Source organism: Melozone crissalis, unplaced genomic scaffold (assembly GCF_028551555.1).
Source record: "Melozone crissalis strain CALT ecotype California unplaced genomic scaffold, PUWL_Pcris_2 ptg000016l_1, whole genome shotgun sequence".
Lineage (NCBI taxonomy): Eukaryota > Metazoa > Chordata > Aves > Passeriformes > Passerellidae > Melozone > Melozone crissalis.
Genome location: NW_026535794.1, coordinates 19,568,679 through 19,590,899, shown reverse-complemented (window position 1 = coordinate 19,590,899; position 22,221 = coordinate 19,568,679). Strand labels below are relative to the sequence as shown.

General features: G+C 35.8%; 2 protein-coding genes across 5 annotated transcripts in view; both read right to left on the bottom strand.

Annotated features, from left to right (window-relative positions):
- The window catches only part of LOC128935191 (LIM zinc-binding domain-containing Nebulette), a 247,603-nt gene that overhangs the window by 90,356 nt on the left and 135,026 nt on the right, over positions 1-22,221 (bottom strand). The gene's annotated exons all lie outside the window — the stretch shown is intronic.
- LOC128935190 (nebulette-like) overlaps positions 1-22,221 on the bottom strand; it is a 92,298-nt gene that overhangs the window by 51,201 nt on the left and 18,876 nt on the right. Inside the window, exons 1-5 of one of the 3 annotated variants that reach the window (XM_054273314.1) lie at positions 17,105-17,172; positions 3,057-3,100; positions 2,441-2,526; positions 1,625-1,669; positions 1,458-1,529 (exon numbers count right to left, since the gene is read on the bottom strand). In XM_054273314.1, the coding sequence (XP_054129289.1) occupies positions 1,458-1,529; positions 1,625-1,669; positions 2,441-2,526; positions 3,057-3,100; positions 17,105-17,106 (249 nt within the window). In that variant the 5' untranslated portion in view covers positions 17,107-17,172. Of the gene's footprint in view, positions 1-1,457; positions 1,530-1,624; positions 1,698-2,440; positions 2,527-3,056; positions 3,101-17,104; positions 17,173-22,221 lie in introns of those variants that run through there. The other 2 variants (XM_054273312.1, XM_054273315.1) reach the window with 2 other exon arrangements.

The following is a 22,221-nucleotide window of genomic DNA, read 5'->3' as shown; positions in this document are numbered from 1 at the left end:
AATTAAGAGCTACAGCCAACATTACTCCTAATGGGTACACAGCAGAGTAATAATTCCTTTTCAGTTAAAGAAAGATTTTTTCAGCATTTTTCAAGGAGTTTTTTTCTTTAAGAAGAGTGACCATGTTTAGAAAGAAGCTGCATGGATGCAAATGTATATTGGGTCATATAAGTGCTTCAGGTCCATTTTCATTTTTGCCTTTACAAGAGTTGACAGGCACTTAACGCACCATATGCCCTTTTCTCCCAAAGAAAGCTTGCATATATCTATCAGTAAAAATATTATTAATCTCTACTGCTTCCGAAAGCAGGTTGAGTTTACAAAGGGCTCATCTTGGTAGTCTCTCTTAAGGATCTATCCAATTTTCAGCACTCTTTCTGTGAAAACTGAAGTAGGTGGTGTATTGACAAGAGGAAAGAGGAAACTTTGACCTTGTCAAATCACACTTTTCACGTCCCAGATACTGGTCTTCTGAGTTGACTACTCTTTTCTGATACACAACCCCTAAAAATTTATACCTAAAATGTAGATTCTGTATGTTCTATTCCCATTAAATCAACACCTAAATATTGTATTACAACACGAGCCAGACACCATTTTTCGGTTTCTTCAGAACATTTGTTGAGGCAAGTCACTCTCTCCTCAGAAAGGTCTCCTCTCCTACCACAGCTTTCTCACAGGGGAAATATCATTCTTTACACCCATGCACCCATGAAGGGTCAAAGTTCCTTTTTTTGACATACTGTCCCAGAGAGAAACAAAAATAAATCTCCATCACGGTAAATCTGATCCTGTTACATTGAAGCAATCAGATCTACTCCAATTTAAAATGTCTGGTTTATGATGTTTATATAATGTTTATATAACTGATCCACAGTTTTAAAAATCTATAGTAACTAAATCAAGAATTAGCAAGCTAAATATTTTTAAAAGATATTCTAGCATTTGAGTGGATTTGTCCTATAAGCATAGTCAATAACAATATGTTGAGCAGTTTTGGACATCTATCAGCACAAACAAAAGATAACATTAAAAATTTATCTATTTTTAACTTCCCTCCTTACATCTATGTATACTGGAACCCAGTTTTGTTCAAACCAATTAAACTGCATAAAATTAGGCTACAACCAGAAAAAATACCACATTTTCCTGATGAAAGCAGCCAAGGCATTCTCCTGACAGGCACCCTCTGCCTGAGACCCACATTTTGAAACACTCCTTTCTAGGGCCTGTGCTTCATATCATCCCAGTGCTCTGGAAAGCTCATTCTTTTGTGGCCAATAATTTAAGTACCAGAGTAATCTGTGCTTTTCTATTATTTTGTGGGCTTTTATTATTTGAGCCTTAGATGGGCACACACTACACTGTACATATTTGAGAAAATATGTATCATAAATATAAATGCATTTGAAAGAAGAAATGCAAATATGAAAGTGCAAATAGTCACCATCACTTACATCACTTATTAATTCACTGCATTTTCGGGCCAGTTCCATATTTCTGTCCTCAATAACAGGCTTGAGGAAGATCTGAAAGAGAAAGGTAATCATTACAGGTTTATTGTCCTAAAGAGGAAAAATAGAAGGAAATGAGTACTTTGCAAAACTATTGGAGTTTAACTCACCTTTTCTTCTTCCTCCCAATCCTCATTTTCATCCTCCCTGAGATCCTGAATGGCAGACACTCGCATTTTAATACTTTGTGGGAAACAATGAAAACTCTTAAAAGGTTCAGTGCTGCAGGAAACAGCTCAGACCCTCCAGCATGCCTGGAATCAATGCTCCATTTGTGTCCTCCACTGCACTTAACCCTACCACAGCTCCTTCCTTATTCAGGCAGTACTTGACAGTCTTTATCTGAACAATTCAGAGTGAGTGAACTGAAAGGCACTGCAGATGGCCTTGCTGGCTATCACTCACAGCAGAGCTAATGCTTTCTTACTGATAAAATATAATTAAATGACCTATCGCCAGAGCAACTATTTTTAAAATTACTACAAACACAATTAAAATACTGTGATGCAGGTAATTTGTAACATAAGTAATTCAGTAAAACTAACAGGATTGAAAAGGGAACATTGACTCTAACTTTATGGGAAAACTGCCCAATTGTAAGATTCAAGGCATCAGTGACTCTAAAATCAGTTATGACAAAACTTTATTTTACTGTCCCAATAATAAGGCATCTTGTTAAAAAAAGCACACTATTCTCATCTTCAAGTAGATGTAACTGCTAGTCTATTTTTTCAGAATTACTTCTTTTCCACAAAGCTTATAGAAGTCTTAAATGCTTTCCATAATCATGTCAGCCGCAGGTTAAACCTGTGCACACATAGATACAGACAAGTCTGTATTACAAGTATACACAACTATGTATTTACACAAACATGTATTTTCCTTCACTGTTACAAACTGTCATGGTCTGTAGTCTAAAAACCAACCTTTTTCAGTATGAAGTCACTGACTCCAGCTGCAATGAAACTGAAAGATATCCTGATGTTCACGGGTGCACTGTCAGTGTTTACTTCTGTAAAAAAAACAAGAAGGTATCAAAAGACCAGTTGGAGAAACTAGCATTTTCTTTTTAAACTGAAGCTTGTATGTTTCTCATTTTGTAAAGGTCGGGATTTTGAAGTTCATCAAGCAAAGTCATTCACCACTATGCAGCTTTGCAATCAGGCAAGGATAAAAGGAATGTGTGCTCCTAAAAACAACTCTGTAAAGAATTTTAAGTACGTGTGCCCACACACCATGCCCAGAGTTTGTTTTTATTTAAAAACACACATTTCCTTAGAAAAATAAACATTTCAAAGATGAGAAATAAATACAGCATTTGATTTAGTTAAGGTCTAAAAATCTGAAAATTTAAGAGCAAAGGCAGGAACTGCTTTCAGCCGAAACCAAGAGAGAGAACTCTTTATACATTAATAGTACAGAAAGCTTCAAGGCTTTCCATTCCATTCTCAAATATAAGTTCCTAAATTTCAGGTTTGAACTTTCAGCATTGTAAATTTCTAATTAAAACCTAGAAGTCTAGTTTGCATAGGTGAGAATTACCTGGGATATATGCTGACTGCTTTTGGAGTCCAGGAGGCTTCATCCTGGTGGAAACAAATGGTTTTTAGTCTTATGAGTATTCGCAGTAAGAGGTCTTTTTTGAAGATTATGGCTACAGCAAATATACTCCTAAACAACAGACTCATGTATGATTTTAAGGACCACATGGTAAAGAGACAGAGTACCTACAAAAGCGTCAGACAGAAATGCAGCACTAGAGCTTCACTTTGGGATTTTTGTGATAGTATTGCCAATACTATATGCTTTCAGTGCAGTTAACTTCCTTTTCCTTACTACAATTACTTTTTTTTTTTTAAGTGGAGACATTTAAAAATATTTAAGAGCATACAGAAAATTATTAGTAGCTGCAAAGCTTGTTGAACATAGGGAAATCTTTTGCTATTTTTTGCACTGGAAAGAAAATATGGTGAAAGTTACAATAAAGCTGTTAGTGTTTTGGGGCAAAAGGGAAGTGTTTGGCTTTTTGACATGCTTTTAGCACTATATCTGGTGGGTTTTCAGCAGCTGGACAGGAAAACATATATTAATTTTGGTTCTCCTGCAATAGCTTCTGCATAATCAAAATCAGCAAGATAACTTTTGGTCAGTCATGAAGTGATCAGACAGTTGGACTACACAGTCACTGGAATTCCCTTCCAACAGAACTCTTCTATTCCATTCCATTCTTTTTTATCCTATCTGTAACAACTTTGATACAATTCTTTTTCTCTCATTTTCGCATGATCAGGGTCAGGCAGAACCAAGCATTCAAATACCCTGTGCACCATGTAACTTCCATAATACAAGCATTAGACAGCTGCTATAACTCATCAACTTACATTAAAGAAAAACATAACACGATGCACAAAGAGAGTAAGGGGAAAAATCACAACTAACCCAAGTTATCACAACTAACCCAAGTTATTTAAAATTCAACTTTTCACATAACCAATGCAACAAGATACTATATGACACAGAAATCTGTCCCACTTTTTTTCACTCTCCTCAAAACACTGAATACCATCAGAAAACATTTGCTATGCAATAAAGCAAGCCTGCAAACTTCATTCATCCAGATATAATTCAGGGAAGAATTTGTTAGGACCATTTAAGAGTGGCATAGTTTAGAAGTGCACTGTGATTCAATTAGCAGCCTGCAAGTCATGAAGAATCATAGAAAGGCTTGAGAGGGAAGGGACTTTAAAGATAACCCAGTTCCAACCCCACTGCCGTGGGCAAAGGTGCCACACACTACATCAGACTGCTCAGGGCCCTGTCCAGCCTGGCCTTGTTGAAGTGGCCAGGCTTGGGAAAGAAGTCTTAGAAACTTCTATAGGAAGAAATAAATAATCTAGAATCTGCAGGAATGTTTGGCATTGCAAATGTGCATGTACATTTCCAGTATTTCTAAAATTACTATAAAAATACTGAATCTAATCAGAATAAAGACCCAGTTAAAATGCTGAGCTTTTACAGCCCCAAAACAATTATGAACTATGTTGCAGTAAAGATTACTTTTCACCTACAAAATCTGCAATTTTACCAAAACCTTCAAACTGACACTTCTGAATAATTTTCCGCTATATATAATGTCATGATCCATAATCTTTTGTTCTGGCATGAAACAGCACAGATTAAGCAAAATCCAATTGCACAGAATTTTAAGAAAACACTGTAATGGAGTGCTAAGCTGTGTATCCACAATACTTATATGCACACAGGGCATGGCAAAATTAGAATTTCTTATTGCTTTACAGATACTTTAAAATGTGTACGAATGGGTTCTTCAGGGAAGCACCCAACATGAACTGATTCAAATTTTGTAAGAAAATGCTGCATAGCTCCACATTTCTACTTCCACACTCTGGCAAGGACCTTTCACATCTTAGTTCAAATTTAGCTTATACTGTTTACAGAAGCCCTGTACTTGCAATACACAACCTTTGTTTATGCTATGAAAGGAGACATTTTGGTCTCCCAGCACTTAGAGCCATCATTCCATGTGTCAGTGTGCCGCTGGCAGATTATATACAGAAATCCTCTAATTTTATGGATTCCAACATCAGTGTACTATTTCTTGTCACAGAACATCACTCAAGTACCTGATGTAAACACATATCTGCTGAGGAGGCAGAAGAGGAAGAAACATGGGGCATAAACGAGCCCAAATCCCCCTGAGTGTGAGTTGGGCCAGAGTGGGAATAGCTCAGGTGCACAGCTGGGCAGATTTCCCACTTTGATCACACATAGCTGAGTCCACATCTGGCCAGAGCCCCACCATCTCCCTGATCCTTTATCAGTCTTTCAAGAAATACATTTGGGAATTGTTAGCCTGGAAAGTTGAAAGGCTCATCTTGTTTTGGCCTTGATACACATAACAACTTAGCAGTGATTCTCAGTTGTGTCCCTGAACAAACAATACCTCTGGATTTCTTTGGTAAAACCCCTAAAAGCCTTCTGATATACTCAATATCTATATGTACTGCTGGGCTGAAAGGACTAGTCTACCACTCCACAGAACAGCAGAACCCATGTTTACCCTGGTAAAGATACCAGAAACCTCACAAAGTATAACTTATTTAATGCAGAGTTCCTCATGGGGTACTTGAACATAGGCTGCAAACTAAGGCCCAAGGTGTTTCAGTTGAAAATCTGCACAGCACTACACTGAGATGTATGTACATTGAGAATATACTCCTTTCAATTCTGGGCCGAAAACGTAAAAAAAACAGAGGTAAAGGTAGTGCTTTAGCTACTCTGTTTCCAGTCAGTTAAACATCAACCCACAGACATCCCTGAAATTAAAACGTTATTTTCTGTTCTTACTGGACACACACAGACATCACCAAAATAACTACAATTAATTCAACACAACACAGATGGTGGTGTCTGTTCAAAAAGCACACAAGGCATTTTTAAGTGCTGAGACTCAATCACTTCTCTTTTCCAGAAATACTCAGACTGGAAGTTCCTAGCAGCCTTGCATAAGGAAGTTCATAGTTAGGCTATCAGCACCAAAATCAAAAACAGAAAAGAGCAAGGAATCCCAGCCTGCCAGTTTTAACTCCCTGAACATGAAATACCAATTCACATTAACTAGAGAAATTCAAGAGATTACTCTATTTAGAGAAAAAACTTACCCATAAGTTTGTATCTGTCAGATCATTAACACTGCACTCATCATCAGCACTTCAGAACCTGTAAATACCTCATGGCTCTAAGCTAGGATTTTCATTCAATAAAAGTTATTTTATACAATTTTTTTTGTAAAGCAGAGAGTGGCAATGATATTTTTAAGGACAAATACAAATGAGATGTTAGAATTCTGATTTCTGAATCCCAGAAAACCTAATGAATTTTCAATAGATACAGAATAGATACAGATGTCTAATAGATACAGAAACAGACATTGTCTAGCCTAACTGGATTTTGATGGCAGAGCATTTCAGATGTCTATATGGTACACAACTAAAATAATACCCTATCTAATCTAGATACCAGAAGCCATGTAACCTGAATTAATAAACTTTTTTCCACACAACTCATTATCCTGAGAAATTAACTGATTCAGAAAGGAGAGTATGTATCTGGGCACAGGCTTACGACATATAGATGTAGCCTTACCTGTGATGAGAATTAAATACATTAAAATAAACCAAAATAAGCCATTAAAATTACCCCAAAACCTCCACTTCATTTTTCTACCAATATTTGTAATTACTTACTATGTTTACACAATACATTTTATGCCTCAAAACAGTATTTTCTGAGTGGGATACACAGTTCTATCTACATTGTCCTCGTTTTTCATTTGTCAAGAAATTACATCCTCAACAATGAAGGAATCTGATATTTCCACTCCCTCAATATTTTCAGCTTAACCAGAAGCCTGAAAATCTATCCCTCCTACAGCTCCTTTTGCAAGCTGATGGATCAGGAGCTGAGATGCCACATTTGACTGCACTGCAACTGTTCAATCCCTCCACCTGACTGCTGTGGCTTTTCCCTTTCTTGTCCTAAAGCCCCTGTCCCCTTACTCAAGTGTTCACCAGAGGTAACAGCTCTGGGGCACAGCACATGAGCTCTTCAGCACTCCCAACTCTCACCAGTGCACTACAATAATGAATAGTCAGGATATTTTTCCTACAGAATGCAGAGCCCCAAAGCTCTCATGTGCTGAATGCACCCACAGCCGGTGCCCTGTAACCAGTGGGAGGCAATACACATCCCAGCTTCTTCCCTCTGCTCTGCAACTTGTGACTCAAATTTCCTAAGGTTGTTCTACAGGAGATGGACAAATAACAAACTCATCAGCTGACTGGGTTACTGTGTGAGGTGTCCATAAAAGCAAAATCACTTTCAGCAGAAGAGGGACTTACAGCTTTTCTCTTAATGCAGAAAAGTTTGGATAAAAGATGAAAGTTCTCTGTTCACAAAATGTCCATTTTATCAAAAACTAAATCCTTTGAAAGAAAGATATAGGAGTATATAAAGTTTGGAAATTCTGTTTTTCTACAAATCCCAGATAAAATCAAGTATGAAGACAGTAATAAACAAGTTCCATTTTGCCTCAATAAATCCTAAAAAGCTAAGTATATCTCCTCCTATGACTATACATTCAAATACAGCTTACTGTAATCTGAAATAATAGAAAATATGCATTTATCTTATGTACAGGTTCTTAGTTATACAGATTGGACATGTTTGCTTGCCAGGACTTTTTCTTGTGGCATTACATTGAATTCAACTGCCTGAACTGACAGAATCTCCTGGAGTAGGAAGTGAAAAGTACACATTTTTTATAAATTTTATTTGCAACCTATAACCCTCACTTACTGAAGGTTATGAATGCATTTTTCTGGAAACTAAAGCCACAGTGGTACTTGTAATTGAGCTTTTTCTTCTTCATATTTCAGTACTTGTATTTTACTAGTCCTGATACTGTAAGTTTATGAGCAGAATACCAACATAGCAAGATACATCTTTAAAAAATCATTTACAACTTTACCATTCTTGAATACTTCATATTACTGGGATTCTCAGATAGGTTAAATTTGCATCAAATTGCTACAGACAGCTTACTCTAGCACAAAACATACATTCTTCATTGACAGTTATTTAAAATAATAGCCTTAATATTTCAGAAGAGTGTTCAGAAAACTCCCCAAAAGATGAAACCCGACAGGTCAGCATGAGAAAAGAAATTTCATTAATACTTTTGAGGTAATGGAAGTCACTTGTTCAATGAGGAAAAATGTATTTCAGTAGCTTCATTTTTTTAAAGAGAAGTAATTTCACGTCATAAATAACTGATGCAGAAGCCATATTTTGAAGTAACTCCAGACGCTAAAAGACAAAATAAACTTTCACTTATGCAAAAGATACAACACTTTTATTGTGCTTAGAATTACCAATTCCTAAATCTCATTTGGGGGGGGGGGGGGGGGGAATTACCTTTTTTTCCCTACTTTGTGAATTGTGCCCATCATAAGATTTTAACAAGAACACAAGTTACACATACTTTGTGTCCAGGAGCACTTAAATCTGGATTTTCCAGTCAAGCTTCTCTTTCAGCCTTCTGTTCCATGCATGATAGGTTAGGACAATGATACACAAGAGGTGCACTATGAATTTAGCACTGTATTCAAAAACAAAATACGTTATATATAAAATCCACATGCAGAAAAGATCCAAAATTTTCAAGACAGAGTTTATAATGCTTCAGTTTCCTAAAGAAGCTGCTGTCAAAATAGTCTACAAAATAGTCTATTCCCAAAATAGAGGGAATATTAATTTTTAAGTGCTTATAATAGGTACAATGGATTAGGAAATAAAACTGTTAATAACCTTGTATTGAAAAGAACCTTTTAACAGAGAACCCTGTACTATGGGGTCTCTGGACAGCCCAATTCTGTAATTGTGTTCGTGGCTGTAATTGAAGAGAGCAACTTACAAGTTCCTAAGCATTGACTACAATGTTGGAGAAAATACACTAAAACTACAATAGCTGGCAATTGTTAAGTCACAGGAATGTTAGATCCTTATGTACAGTCTGTTTAACAATGATACACATAAGTTTCCATGACAACAGTGACAAGATGATAAAAACACCTTCCATCATTCCCTGAGAAATATTTTTCTGCTTGTATCACTTATGAAGTGGCAAGTACCTAATTTAGAAATGTCAACTTGCGTTTAGTAACGTATTTTCATATTCAAAGAAATGCAGATCATAATTTTAAAGGATTTAATTAAATATCTGAACCACATTAAAATTATTTATTATCTGATGTTTTTAGTCTTTTAAAACAAGTTACATCAAACTTATCTTTTACTTTATTTATGGTCTATAGTTTAACTGCAAAATTTCAGCTTAAAAATGTTTTACCCCTGGGGAAATCTCTTTTGTTTGAATCAAATAAAAACTGATCTAGCACTTTGCAAAGTGCTAGATTTAGCAACAAATGTCTTATTTTTAAATTGACTTAATTTTGCTCCCCCATTCACAAAAAAAAAAAAAGAAAAAGAAAAATTACATAAAGCAATTATGTTTTCTCAGTTATTTCATTTGCTTTCACAGTAGAACATTATCTTACTTCTAGTCTGAATTGTTTTCTTCAAACCAGCAGTGGACATTAAAATGGAATTTCTTCTGCCTCAGCTACTTTTTAGTCACTCCTGTGACCTGGCTACTCTTGAACCAAGCAATTCCAATGACAACAGTGGAATCTAAACTTGGGAGTTATCTCAACACAGGTACTTCTAGGTGAACATACTTCTTAATCTATTAAGAACATTCATAATACTTATTAAAATGTCAGTCCTCATGTTTTACTTAGGAAAAATAGTTCCTATAAATAAATAATGAAAATATAACCCTAAGACGCTCTTCATATAACACAGTATATCTAAGTTACCACTTAAAAAAGCATACTGAACTGCAATTCTTCAAATCAATGAAAGCTAATGCCTGCACTATGTGAAACTCCTCAGTAAGCACCTCCTGAGAGGAGAAAAGCAAAAGAAATTACACAGCAATGTTTTGTACACTACAAATTATCCAGAAATACCATCTTCGGATTTGATCGCTTGTTGCTGTAAATAACATTAAAGAGCAATAAATACTTTTAACTCATACAGCTTCCTGTGGATAAGATTTAAAGAATTTTATAAATAGAGGGATAAAGCTTTTGATTGAATATACAGACACAGAGCAAGCCAAGTTCTCTGCTTACCCTCAAGCATTTGAAGACTAGGCTGGAGTCAGGCCTAAGTGAGAACAGCCATGGATAAGTAAGCCTGACCAAAAAACCTGCTCCTGATCATGCTGCTGATTCATGGCCAATTGACAATCATGGTATGAACAGAGAAATGAGAGGTGCAGCAGACTTGATCTGGGGAGCAAACTTCTCAAGTCTCCTCTGAACATCTGGAACTTTGTGAAGAGGATAAATAGCTAATGGAATGGGCTGCCCCTTGCTACACACCTGAAGGTACATGATGATTCCATCATTCTGTTTTACAAGGTGGAGAACAGGGAGCCATGAAGCAAAGCAGCATCTCCACAGTAAGAAGGGAAGCCTGCAATCAATCAAGATTTCTTGACTCCCAGCCCTACAGTTTTAATGCTGACACCAAAGAGCTTCTCAACAGGATTTTTCCTGGCTCTTTTTCAGTGACATTTTTGTTAAGTCATTTCCAGAGTAAATTAACTCTTAACTTAAAATATTCTACTCACAGTGTTGAAGACTGGGGGATTTTTCTAGAACATTTTGCTATTTGTTAAATAAAATCTAGTGCTAATACAGCCTAAAAAATAAGAAAGGAAAAAGTGGGAGGAGATCAGAACACAGAGCTGTTCTTTAATTTAGGACCTTAAAATAAATTACAATTAGTAAGTGATTGGGTTAATGTGCAGAATAGAGTTAGAATAACAGTGTAGTTACTTGTTATGCAAATTAATTTCAACATTTGTTCAGTTCTCAGGAGTAAATATTCTGCACAAAAAAGCAAGATAACCTTGCTGAAATTTTGCATATAGAAAGAGAGAGAAAATACCATGTCCTTTTCTGGTCATCTGATGTCTAAATTAAAGTTATATGAAGACTTTTTCATGTTGAATTCAAAAAAATAGGTGATACTAAAAAGTTATTTTCAGGTCTAGTTGGGTACATTTCCATTTAAATTTTTGTAAATATTTATTCATTTTTTTACATACAAAAACCATCGCCAGAGAATTAAATTATGTCAGGGCCTAAGGCCTGGCTTTGAAGAGCTTTTAGCCTTTTTATCTCTTTGAGGATCTCATGGGAAGTCTAAGCCTGCTTTCAGCACAAAAACCTCCAAAGCCTGAGGCTGCCTCTGGAAGAATTATATTTGCCTTAAGGTCTGTGGTAAATGTATTTTGGCAGCTTTACTCTACAGCTAAAGAAATTTCTCAATCTCATCAGAAAAGTGTAGGCAATAATGATAATCTGTAATACAAAACTGCAAACCCGGGGAGCGGCGAGTGCCTAATCTTACATCCACGGATGCTATTCTACAGCCCCAGAAGTAACGACACATTTCACTCCCTTCCAACAATTTTAAACCTTCTCTTTGCTAGAGGAAGATGCACCTATAATATGCTCCATGTAGACATTCAAAATATGTCAGACTCAGCTTCTGCAAGCTTATATTTAAATCCTAGGACATTAACATCCAGTAGTGCACAGTACTTGACTAATGCTACCCACAGGGATTTTTTAAGATGTCAGAAATTTCTACAGCTAAAAATCAAGCTGAAGTAAAAAATTAGTATCAGGGCACAAGTCATGCTAAACTTGTGCTGGTTGTAAAGCTAATAATGAGTTTAATCTCATTGTTTCACCATCATTAAACATTCCAACAGCCTTTGGAACAGCAGACAGAACTGAGACAGCCAGCCCTTAGTGTGTGACACCCAGGGGAGACCCTTCTCTGGCCCATGAACCCTCTGTTCTTGTCTACACCAGGGTACAGCTTCAGCAAAATGCTCTTCAGTTCAATATCAGGACTTTTAGAGTGATGTCTGGTGGGCCAGACTCAGCTGCTTTTCTCAACATTATTTGGTAATATCATCATGATATCAAGGCAGGTGGAGATAAGATGTAACAGATAAGCAGCATTTAAAGTCTAACGATGAGATTAAAATCTGAAAAGTGTATGCTAAATTCTCATGAACTCTGATAGATAATTTTTTAAAAACTACAAGTTTCTCTTTTTGAAATTAAAGTTTTATATTGTTGCTAGGTCACTTTCAAAAAGGCCAATAAATTGTCAGACATGAAATTGTTAAAGATCTTAAAAAGAGAATAAATAATCAACATTTTGTCCAGACCAAGCCTAGAGAAGTGACACTCCAATTTCTGGGAATCAACTTTTAAGAAGCTTAGAGTCACTTCAAGGACAGAATTCTTAGAAAGTTTTTAAAAATCCTTAAACTAGAAAACATTTTTATGAAAACCAAAGAAAACACCTAAGTATTTTAAGTCTTTACTTATGTATAATGATCCTGAATGATACATTCTCTGTTTCATCTTAAGACAAAAAAAATATTAAACTTTGTAAACTTCAATTAGATTTTCCTCTGAGGTCCTGCTTCTATCTGCATCTTAGCTGCAAAATCACTATCTTTATCCCAGCTTAACTTAAAAGATGTAGAGATACAAGTTAGGCAAGCAGATAGATTTTGTTCACGTGTAGAAATCCAAGTGAACTTGAGTATTGTCCAACTTAATCACTCTTGTTACATAAAAGTCTATCAGTCTTTGCTACTTTGCTTTCAGTGGAAAAGCATTGAACTTCTGTTGTTACATCTGGTGTAAAATGATTTTCAAACAATGTAGGAGTATGGACATTCCTCATGGATTTTCTGTCCATTAAATTATAATTCATTCTGCTGGAGAGTCAAATTAATGATACTTTTATTCACTAGTCATTCCTTGTATTCTAGCCACAAAAGAAAAGAGTGTTTAAAAATAAACATGTTCTATGTTCTATAAAAAACCAACAGCAACAATTTTCTTCCAGTGCAGACAGTCATTATCTTTCCATCAATAAGGACAACACAACTAATCCCTAAGGGTCCAGTTCTACCAAACCAGAATTACATTTAACCGCAAATACATCAGAAATTCTCTGCCATACACAATTCTCATGTGGGAAAATGGCAGAATCCATAAATAGTAGAAAATATTACAAGGTCTCAGCACTCACTGGATAACTATTCCCAAGCAATGTAAAACAGCATAATTGGCATCTCTTTTTCCAGACCTGTATTTTAGTCAAAAGTATGAATATTTGCTTGTACAATGCGAAGACATTGCTAAAATTACAGTTTAGCACATATTTTTTACTCAGTTTAACACCACCTGGCTTCTTTTATAAACTACGCCGAACTGAAGTTTACTACTTTCAATAATTCATTACAAAATAATTTTATGCATGAAAAACAGATCTCTTTATTAACATGTCCATTTCATGCAAGCCCTGACACAACTCACTAAGAGATACAATAGCTTATACGTATTGATTACCAATGCAATCATTATAGGTGTTCTAGAATTAAAAACAGGGTTTGTTTGGAGCTGGGAAGAGATTGGAAAATAGGCTAAAATTAGCAGAACTTTAAAATCAATTTGGTATAAATAGAGTATCAGATCATTAAGCAAATTTTGGTCTAGAACTAAAATCCAGGTACAAGATGTGCTATCCAGTATAGTTTAGTTTATTACACTCTGAGCTGCAGATTGTACTCTGCCACAAAAAACTAATTTACTCATTGATATGGAAAAAATATATTCATATATTCTCTATCCACGGAAACAAATAATTTGGAATGGAACAATTCTCCTCTATAAGCTACTATATACTGAAATATGCATTGTCTTGATTCAAATCTAAACTGAAGATGACAAAAGCTTTTCACACATTTATTCATTATGAAAGAAAAAGTATCATGTTTGAGTCAAATTATGCCAAATATTGTCTGCCAGTATTTAAGATTCATAAAGATGCAGAAATCTCTTCTATGTCATCCACTAGAAAAATCAAAGACAGTGAATATCCTGGTTTTAATCAGACATCTCTGTGGTTTTCCACACAGTTTCTCAGTTTCCCATCAGCTCATTTCAGGACACCTAGACGTCCTGATCTTTCATTTAATATATAGAAAACAAAGTATTTTGTATTTTTAAATAAATAAAAAGGTTTTGTTCAAAACATATCAGCCACAGAGACTTTTGTTCTGCATTTTGCTAGGCTGTCCAGTGCAGTATCTGTTCAGAATGATGGACTGTGTCTGCAATCAATAGAAAAAATCAGTGAGAATTGACATTAGTAAAGTTCTTTTGTTCTGAGTGAATATTAATGACTTCTGCTTAGTCTTTCATTAAAAATTAATTCAGAATCCTATTCTATTGGAAAAAATGCTCTACTTGGAGAGACAAATTCTTTGTTATTGCTGAATTTGAAGCTGGCAACAGCTACAACAATGCACATTTTTAAAGCACATCCTTATCTTCTGGATAAGTCTTTCAAATGGTAAGGTTAAATGTCATGTCTTCCATGCCTCAGCTTGTGATTTCGAAAAAGTCTCTTTGCATCTCTACTCCTAAACTCAATTAGAAAAATACAGAATAAACACATTTTAAGATAATAATGATAGAGAATGGCAAAGAAATAATACATTAAAAGAAAGAATTCACATATACAAAAACCTAGAAAACAAAATATTTCATAACCAGGGGAAGTCCTCAGCTCAGCCATACAAATTTTTGTAATTTCAGACACAGTATTGCAGAAATTTAACTTAAATTTATTTTTTTACCATATTGTTATGTTTATTTTCACTGATTTTTTTTTTTTTGATTCCCAAATTCAAATGCAATGACAGACTTTTCCTCTCAGGTGAAATACCTTGTTAAATAATGTGTTCACATAAGGCAATGCATTTTCCTTATAGACGTTAATTCCTTTCAGTACTCTATCTGCCTTAGCTCCATATTTTTTCCAGATACAAAAACATTTTTGTGGGGAAGTGGGAAAAAGGATGTTTATTTTTCCTACAGATAGCTGTAGCCACATGATTTCCTCCATACCACTGTGGCTTCTCATTCTTTTTTCCAACATCTATTCACCAGCGGCGCTTGGCTGCACAAAGTCCCCACTATCATTTCAAATTTATGGAAGAAACAAACAGAAGAAAAAGCTGGCAGCACAGAACATCCATTCTTCTTCCAAAATCTAAAGCTGAACACATTTGTGAAAATAAAGCACTGTTGGATACTTTCAATAGCATGTTCTTGTATTTGTATGGTGCAGTTAAAAATGTTTTTTACTTAAGTCCTACAGCCAGATTTCATTTACTGAGGACTGCTGCCACAGTGTGTGCTTTGCACAGGACGTGGTACCAAAGCAGTTCAAGATGTCAGAGTGACAGCTACGCTTGCTCTGCCTCTGCCCTCCCATCCCACTCCAATCTCTGGATACACTGAACTACTCTCAGTTCCTCCTGGCTGGAACAAATGAACTGCAAAATACATATTTCCCTTCCCCAGGTCTGTTTAGACTGACCAAAGCTGATGCTGTGCTGTACCAGCCCATTCTTGGACATTTCTGCAGCTCCACACAACCATTCCGAGACAGTTCTGATAAAACCACCCACACAGAAAACTCAGTGTGTCCCATGACACTGCACATCAGAGCAGGCCTGACACATCTCAACAGGGGCATCAGCAGCATGCTGCCTGTACTAGTGGGGGCTTCTATGGCAAGGAGATGATGAGGGTGAAGGGGAAGAATGGTCAGCTCTCACAAAACTACCAAGATGAAGACAACCACAGTGAAAATTGTAAAACACTGTTCCAGTGCTCCCAGAGTCGAACCTCGTGTCAGTTCCTGCATTATCCTCATTCCTCTCCTGCTGCTATCCTCCTTCCAGAGGTGCCACATGTGCAAGTTGCCTTAAAGTTCTGCTGCAGCACACTCCCTGTGGGCACGTGAGAGTTTACACTTCAAGCTTTACCATTTCTTTATATATCCCAAATATTCTCCAGTGCAAAGCCAACCAGGGTAGTTTAATTCTACTCTTTTCTGGTCAATGACCTTTTTCAGATTGGCCCTACCAAGCAGATGCTGGCACACAGTAAGACAACTTCTCCTACAATGAATGTGTATGGCCATGGCCAGAGCAGGCTACTCTACAAAAAAACATACTGTGCGAAGCTCAACTGAATTCACACTTTTTTAGATCATAAGAGCCAACACTACTAAGATAGATACGAAGCAGTGAACATTCATCTTCAAATTAAATCTGCAACTAATTTTCAAATCATTCATTTTCAAATTAAATCTGCAAAAAACAGATGTGTTCAACCTTGAAATCACAGCTTGCTACTCCTCAGATAAGAGCTCTACTTTCAGAACCAAACAAAAACCTTTCACAAAAGCAGTGTAAAAAGAAAATACACTTCCCCAGAAAATTTACACATTGTGTAGAATTTGAGAAGGTCTAGGTCAACTTTCAAAACAGTTCATATAAAATAATAAAATAATAAGAATTAAGACAATGCAGTCTTCCAGTAATGAGTCAGAGGAACAATTATGGGCCCAAGCAGGAAGTTTATGGCAGATCCTTTGATGAACCAAGACAAGCCACAATTCGGTGGAAGCTGGAATGACCTTTATCTTTCAGATTTACAACTGAAGATCAGTCCTGGACACACAACCATGAGGTGGAAAGACAAGAGCTGGACAATGGCAATACAGCAAATACAGTAGTTAGCTTATTAAAAATATTAAAATATTATACATGAAAACATCTGAATGTGATTTAGAACCATAAAGACATATGGTCTTTACTGAGGATGCCAAGACAAACTGAAATTTGGCATTTCCTACCTAACCTTACAAATATATGTCATATGTCAGTGTATTCATAGTAACATTTTCTCTACTATTTTGTATGTTATTTTCTAGCTTATTTTCCCAAAAGCTAAGAAAGCAGGAATTCCTGTACTGATACTCACATGGCTTCCACCCAGGTTGCAAGTACTGTGACTTCATTCAAGATCTTTTAGTAAATCACACGAAATCTTGGAGAGAATAAAAGTCAACCCTTTTATCACTGGGTAGAACAAGAAAGACTGACACTGAGATTTAGAGGTATTTCATTTATCACACTGTACTTATAAACAGAAAGAACCCCAAAAGGTACCTTCTCTTGTTAACAACATGCTTGTTCTCAGTTTAAATCAAGAGAATAATATTGCATTTCTGGACACATTTGGTGCTTCCTGGGTACATCGTATACTATAATGCACAAATGCAGCATTAGAACAGAAATAGACCAGAATAAATTTAATCTAATTCTAACCCAAGAGCTCTTTTATTTCTTGCTCCAGCTCTCTTTCTCTACTTCCTCTCTGAATCTTCCATTAACTACTCTCTTTTTTCTTTCTGACCATCAAAAAAAAAAAAAAATCAAGCGTAAAAGTTACGAATCAAGGACGTCACCAGACCACCACAGTGTCTGTGGATATGGTTAATCTTCCTACTTTGACACTCCTGATTCTCTAATGGTGTTTACACTCTTAACTGATATCATGTATCTGGCTGAATTGTAAACTGTGCTTCTAGATTTTACTGGAGCACAGAGGAGTGGTCCTGATCTGTGATTAGGTCTCCACCGTGCTGGGTTCCACGAGCTGCCAAAACTTCCTTCCCCTAAAAAGATTCTATTCTAAACACAAGCTGATGTCAAAGTTTATCAAATCCTGAACTCCACCACTTTTCTATTCTCAGCTCTGTAATTGTTTTGCACAATTTCGATTCTTCTAAGAATAAACATGAAAGTGTAATAATTCATTTACATGTTTATAGTTTTTCTTGTCATAGGTTGCCAACTCCTCTTAGATGTGAACAGCAGTTTCGGTTTCATACAGGATTTTTCCTTATCTAGGAAGATTATGAGTTGTCTAAGATCACAGAAAAGTCCATGGGACATGCAAAAATATCTGAGTCTTTGAACATGGGACTGCACATCCGCTTCCCCAGCTGTATCTTTTCTGACCAACATTATATTAAATTCAGTTACAGCTCTATTCAGAATATCCCAGAGAATGAAGTCCACCTGTATGTCTTCCATTACCTACCTTTTTGAGATCCTTTTTTTGTCCTTACTCTGCTATGAATTTGAAACAAATTTTTCCCACTTACTATCCTTTTACACTTCTAAATCTTTGTAAAGTCTATGAAAAGGGGAAAAAAAACAGATAGAAAAATCTCAGTGGAACAAATATCTGACTGTGGACTGACTACCTTTTCAGCATTCCAGTGGTGTCCTCAAAAAAAAGCACAAGGCAAAAAAAGGATACTCTTGACCTACCAACATCAGAATAAATCTCATGTCTCTGCTGACATTTTTTTAAACATTTTTCCATATATGCAGGGGCATATGAAACCAATTCAATTCCTTCCTTCCTAATTTTACACTACATTTTTTCCCCCATGAAGTATATATAAAACTCATTCTCCCAACTCAAACAGAGGAACGTCACAAAAGTTAAAATTTAAAATTAACATCTGTATACTGCAGGTCTCAAAAGCACTGTTTAATTTCAGAAAGAATCATATCAGCAGTTCTGGAACACGCACAAGCAGGAGGTGCAGTTTATTAATATCCCACAGAACTGACTATACAGAAATAGCACACATTGCCCAAAAAGCAACCTTCCCCTTCATAATGGAACCTGCTTTAAGCTTTCTCTGAGAAAAACAAATCAGGACCGTGTACAATATTCACTACTGCACGCTGATACCAGAACTCTGTATTGATCACTGTAATTTCTTTAAGTTATTATGCAAGCTTACATTCCCCTCTAGGCATCTCTCTAAGGGAGCAGAGCCATTGGTAATGACATTTTCCACAGAAATGCCAACTGATGCCAAAATGACACTGAGTAAGTCACTGCCCAACACAGCTGAAAGGTCAATACTGCAAAAAATGCTCCATTTCATTCATAGCTCAAAAGACTAGGAAAACATGGTCAACACAAACACTGTCGAAAAAGCAAATAAAAAATATATTTTGAGGGCTTCATGTTTGAATTGGTATAGATGCACCTCCAAGTAATTGTTTTTTCTGCACCATGCTGTTAAAGTTTTGAAAAGCTCTACAAGAGCAATAGGAACTGCTTTAAATGTAGGCTCGGGTAACAGACACGATAGTATTGTAAAGATGCTCTAATAAAACTAAAGAAATGCTGATGTGGGGCTGCTCTACTAAGTACTGAAACTTCAGCTGGAAATGTAATGTATATCACTGCATTTTCCCAGTCTTCTGTCAATGTAACTAACTGGAGAGAAAAATGCTATGGCTCCTTAAAACTGCAGAAACAGAGCACCAGAAGCCTCAGGGCCCCAGACAAAGCTGTGCAAAACTGGAGTTATGACTGAAAGTTTGTATCAATAACTTAGGAGTTAACAGAAAAGACAAGGTTTGATTTCCCACTGTCTCTTGTTGCTCAGACATACAATCCCTGCCAGCTGTGACGTTAGTTCTCCTAAGGTCTCTACACCATCCCCACACCTTTGGATCTACCCCCTTTCCTATATCCATCCACAACATAAGCAACTGTAGACAGGGCTGTGCCAGATCCACTTTTCTCAGGCTGATCAGACAAAAATAAAATTCTACTTATCCTAAAATAAATTATGAAAACAAAATATTCAGAGTTGCAGTTAAAATTAAAAAGAAAGCAGTCCTAAAATCATGAATTTTCAGCCAAGAAACCACTGTGATATTTACTTTTAGCCTATGAAAATTCATAAATTTCATACAGTAACTCCTACATCACAGTATATAGCACAAACATATAAATATATTTTTCTGTAATTACATCTGAAATTAAAAAGTCTTAATCTTCCTTTTTTATCATTTAATAAATTTTGACCTGGCAATGGCACAGGCCACAGCATTGCTAGACAGAATACTAGGGCTGAAGAATTTATATTCATTCTGTCTATTTCAATTACTACAGAGTTTTTCCTTGAGGGAAGAACAAGAGAAATTTACTTCTTGTGGCATGGTTCTCATATTTTCCAGCAACCTCAATCTATTTCCATTCATTTTCCAGTATTTACTTTGCAAAAAAAAAAAATTCATAAAGAGGAAACTGAACTTATGGCTCTAATTCTGCTTGGAATTCTGTGTAACAAGTTTTCACATCCCTAGGGATTTCCACCACTGTCAGTACAGAAGTCTACATATATATTTTTATATAGAAGTGCATGCATCAGTAGAGATGAAATTACCTTTAATTACCACTTAACTGTAATCATATCAACATGTATGGAGCAAGAGTACAGCCCAAGCATCTTTAGAGTAACTTAAGACATGTAACTCATTAGCTTCGTCTTTAGAAACTGACAAAATATAATTTTCTCATTAGAATCATTAGATTTTTGTTTTCACATTTTCCAGGTTTTTTTAAGGCAGTCTCTACAGCTACAGTCCTGCAATCAGCTCAATGCAGGTCAGGATCTGCCTTTATTCAAAGTACTAACAACTTCATAACACAGGCATTAAAATCATGCACCCCTATGAACTTCCTCACGGAGCAATGCTTAATACTGTGATCAAAATTGTACACAATAGGACATGATAAATACAAACTACCTATCTCATTTGAAGGGAAAAATACGTGTCTCTAAATGATATTCACTAGAAATTGTCTTTATAATTTTGAACAACCCAGAGACTGCCCCATGTAGAAGAAAAGGACCTGATTTAAACCTAACATGAGACTCATATTCTACGTATTTAAATAACTCACAGGTTATACGTGATTCACAAAATAATGACTTGCATTTTGCAACAGCTATGCACAAAACAGCCTGAGTGCCAACCAGCAGGGACTTCAGAGTCATCCTCTGATTGTGCAGAAAATAAAAGCCCAGTCTCCATTTCTGATCCCAGCTCACAAGAAACAAATCACCCCACTCACTACCATGTGGAATTTAACCAATTTTTAATTATCTTTATGAGAGAATGTTTTACATTATGGACAAAATGCAATGGATGTCTCAATGTTCACCACTGATTCTATAAAAACATTGTCTTTATAGCTTTCAAAGGGAAAATTTATATCCCTATGAGCAATTAAATTAGTAACAGAGGGTCAACACTGGCATCTATTGTCATTGCAACAGTCATAAACACAATAAACATCTCAGCAGACTCTTAAACCACTTCCTCTCTCTACTTGGAGTACATTTTAATTGCACAAATTCAATACTTATGCATCAATTTATTTTGAATGCTAATCTTTTGAAAATCAGAGCTAGTACTACAAAAACTGCATTTGATGAAAAAGTAATTTGCATGAAAAATGCCAAAAGGCATATATGAAATGGTATTTCATATACCAAAACAAAATTACAAAGCCTCTTCAAATGAATTGCATCCATTATCGATATAAAACCAGACTATAATAGAACAATTTTTCTCTGTAGCAAAAGGCACTTAAATTGTAGCATAACTTTCATTTAAGAAGTTTAATACAGTTTCAGTATTATCTCATATATTGGCTTTGAACTGACCGATTAAGCACTAAAATTTTTCTCATGTTTTTTATTATAACTGGCACCAAAACCAAATTGCAAAAAGGAACTATATTAATATAGTCTTTGGCAAATATTTTTTTATATTTTCACTTTTACCAATTAAAATATGGAAAAACATTTGGTCTCTATGTCTGCTGTCTTATATCTCCTTTATTTTCACCATTCACAAACAGGGGGGGAAAAAGAGGGATACTTTTGCCTAAATTTCACCTTTTCCTTATAACTCAAGTTTTAAAAACTGAGGTAGAAAAATGGAAATGGCTTCCGCAAGTAGAATGGAGAATCCATGTCCACTCCAATACAAGTGAATAAAGGCTGATGTGACTGATGTGACACAAGGTAACATTTTAACATCCTTCTTAACTTTTCTAGCAACTTTTAGTCAATAGGCAATCCACAAAAATTTTCCTTTTTTTTTTTCTTAACAAACTTAGAATTGTTTTGAAAATGCACTTACACCTTTAAAGGCCTTTGAAATCCTTAATGACTTCGCTACAGAGGAGAATTTTCTCCTGAGTGC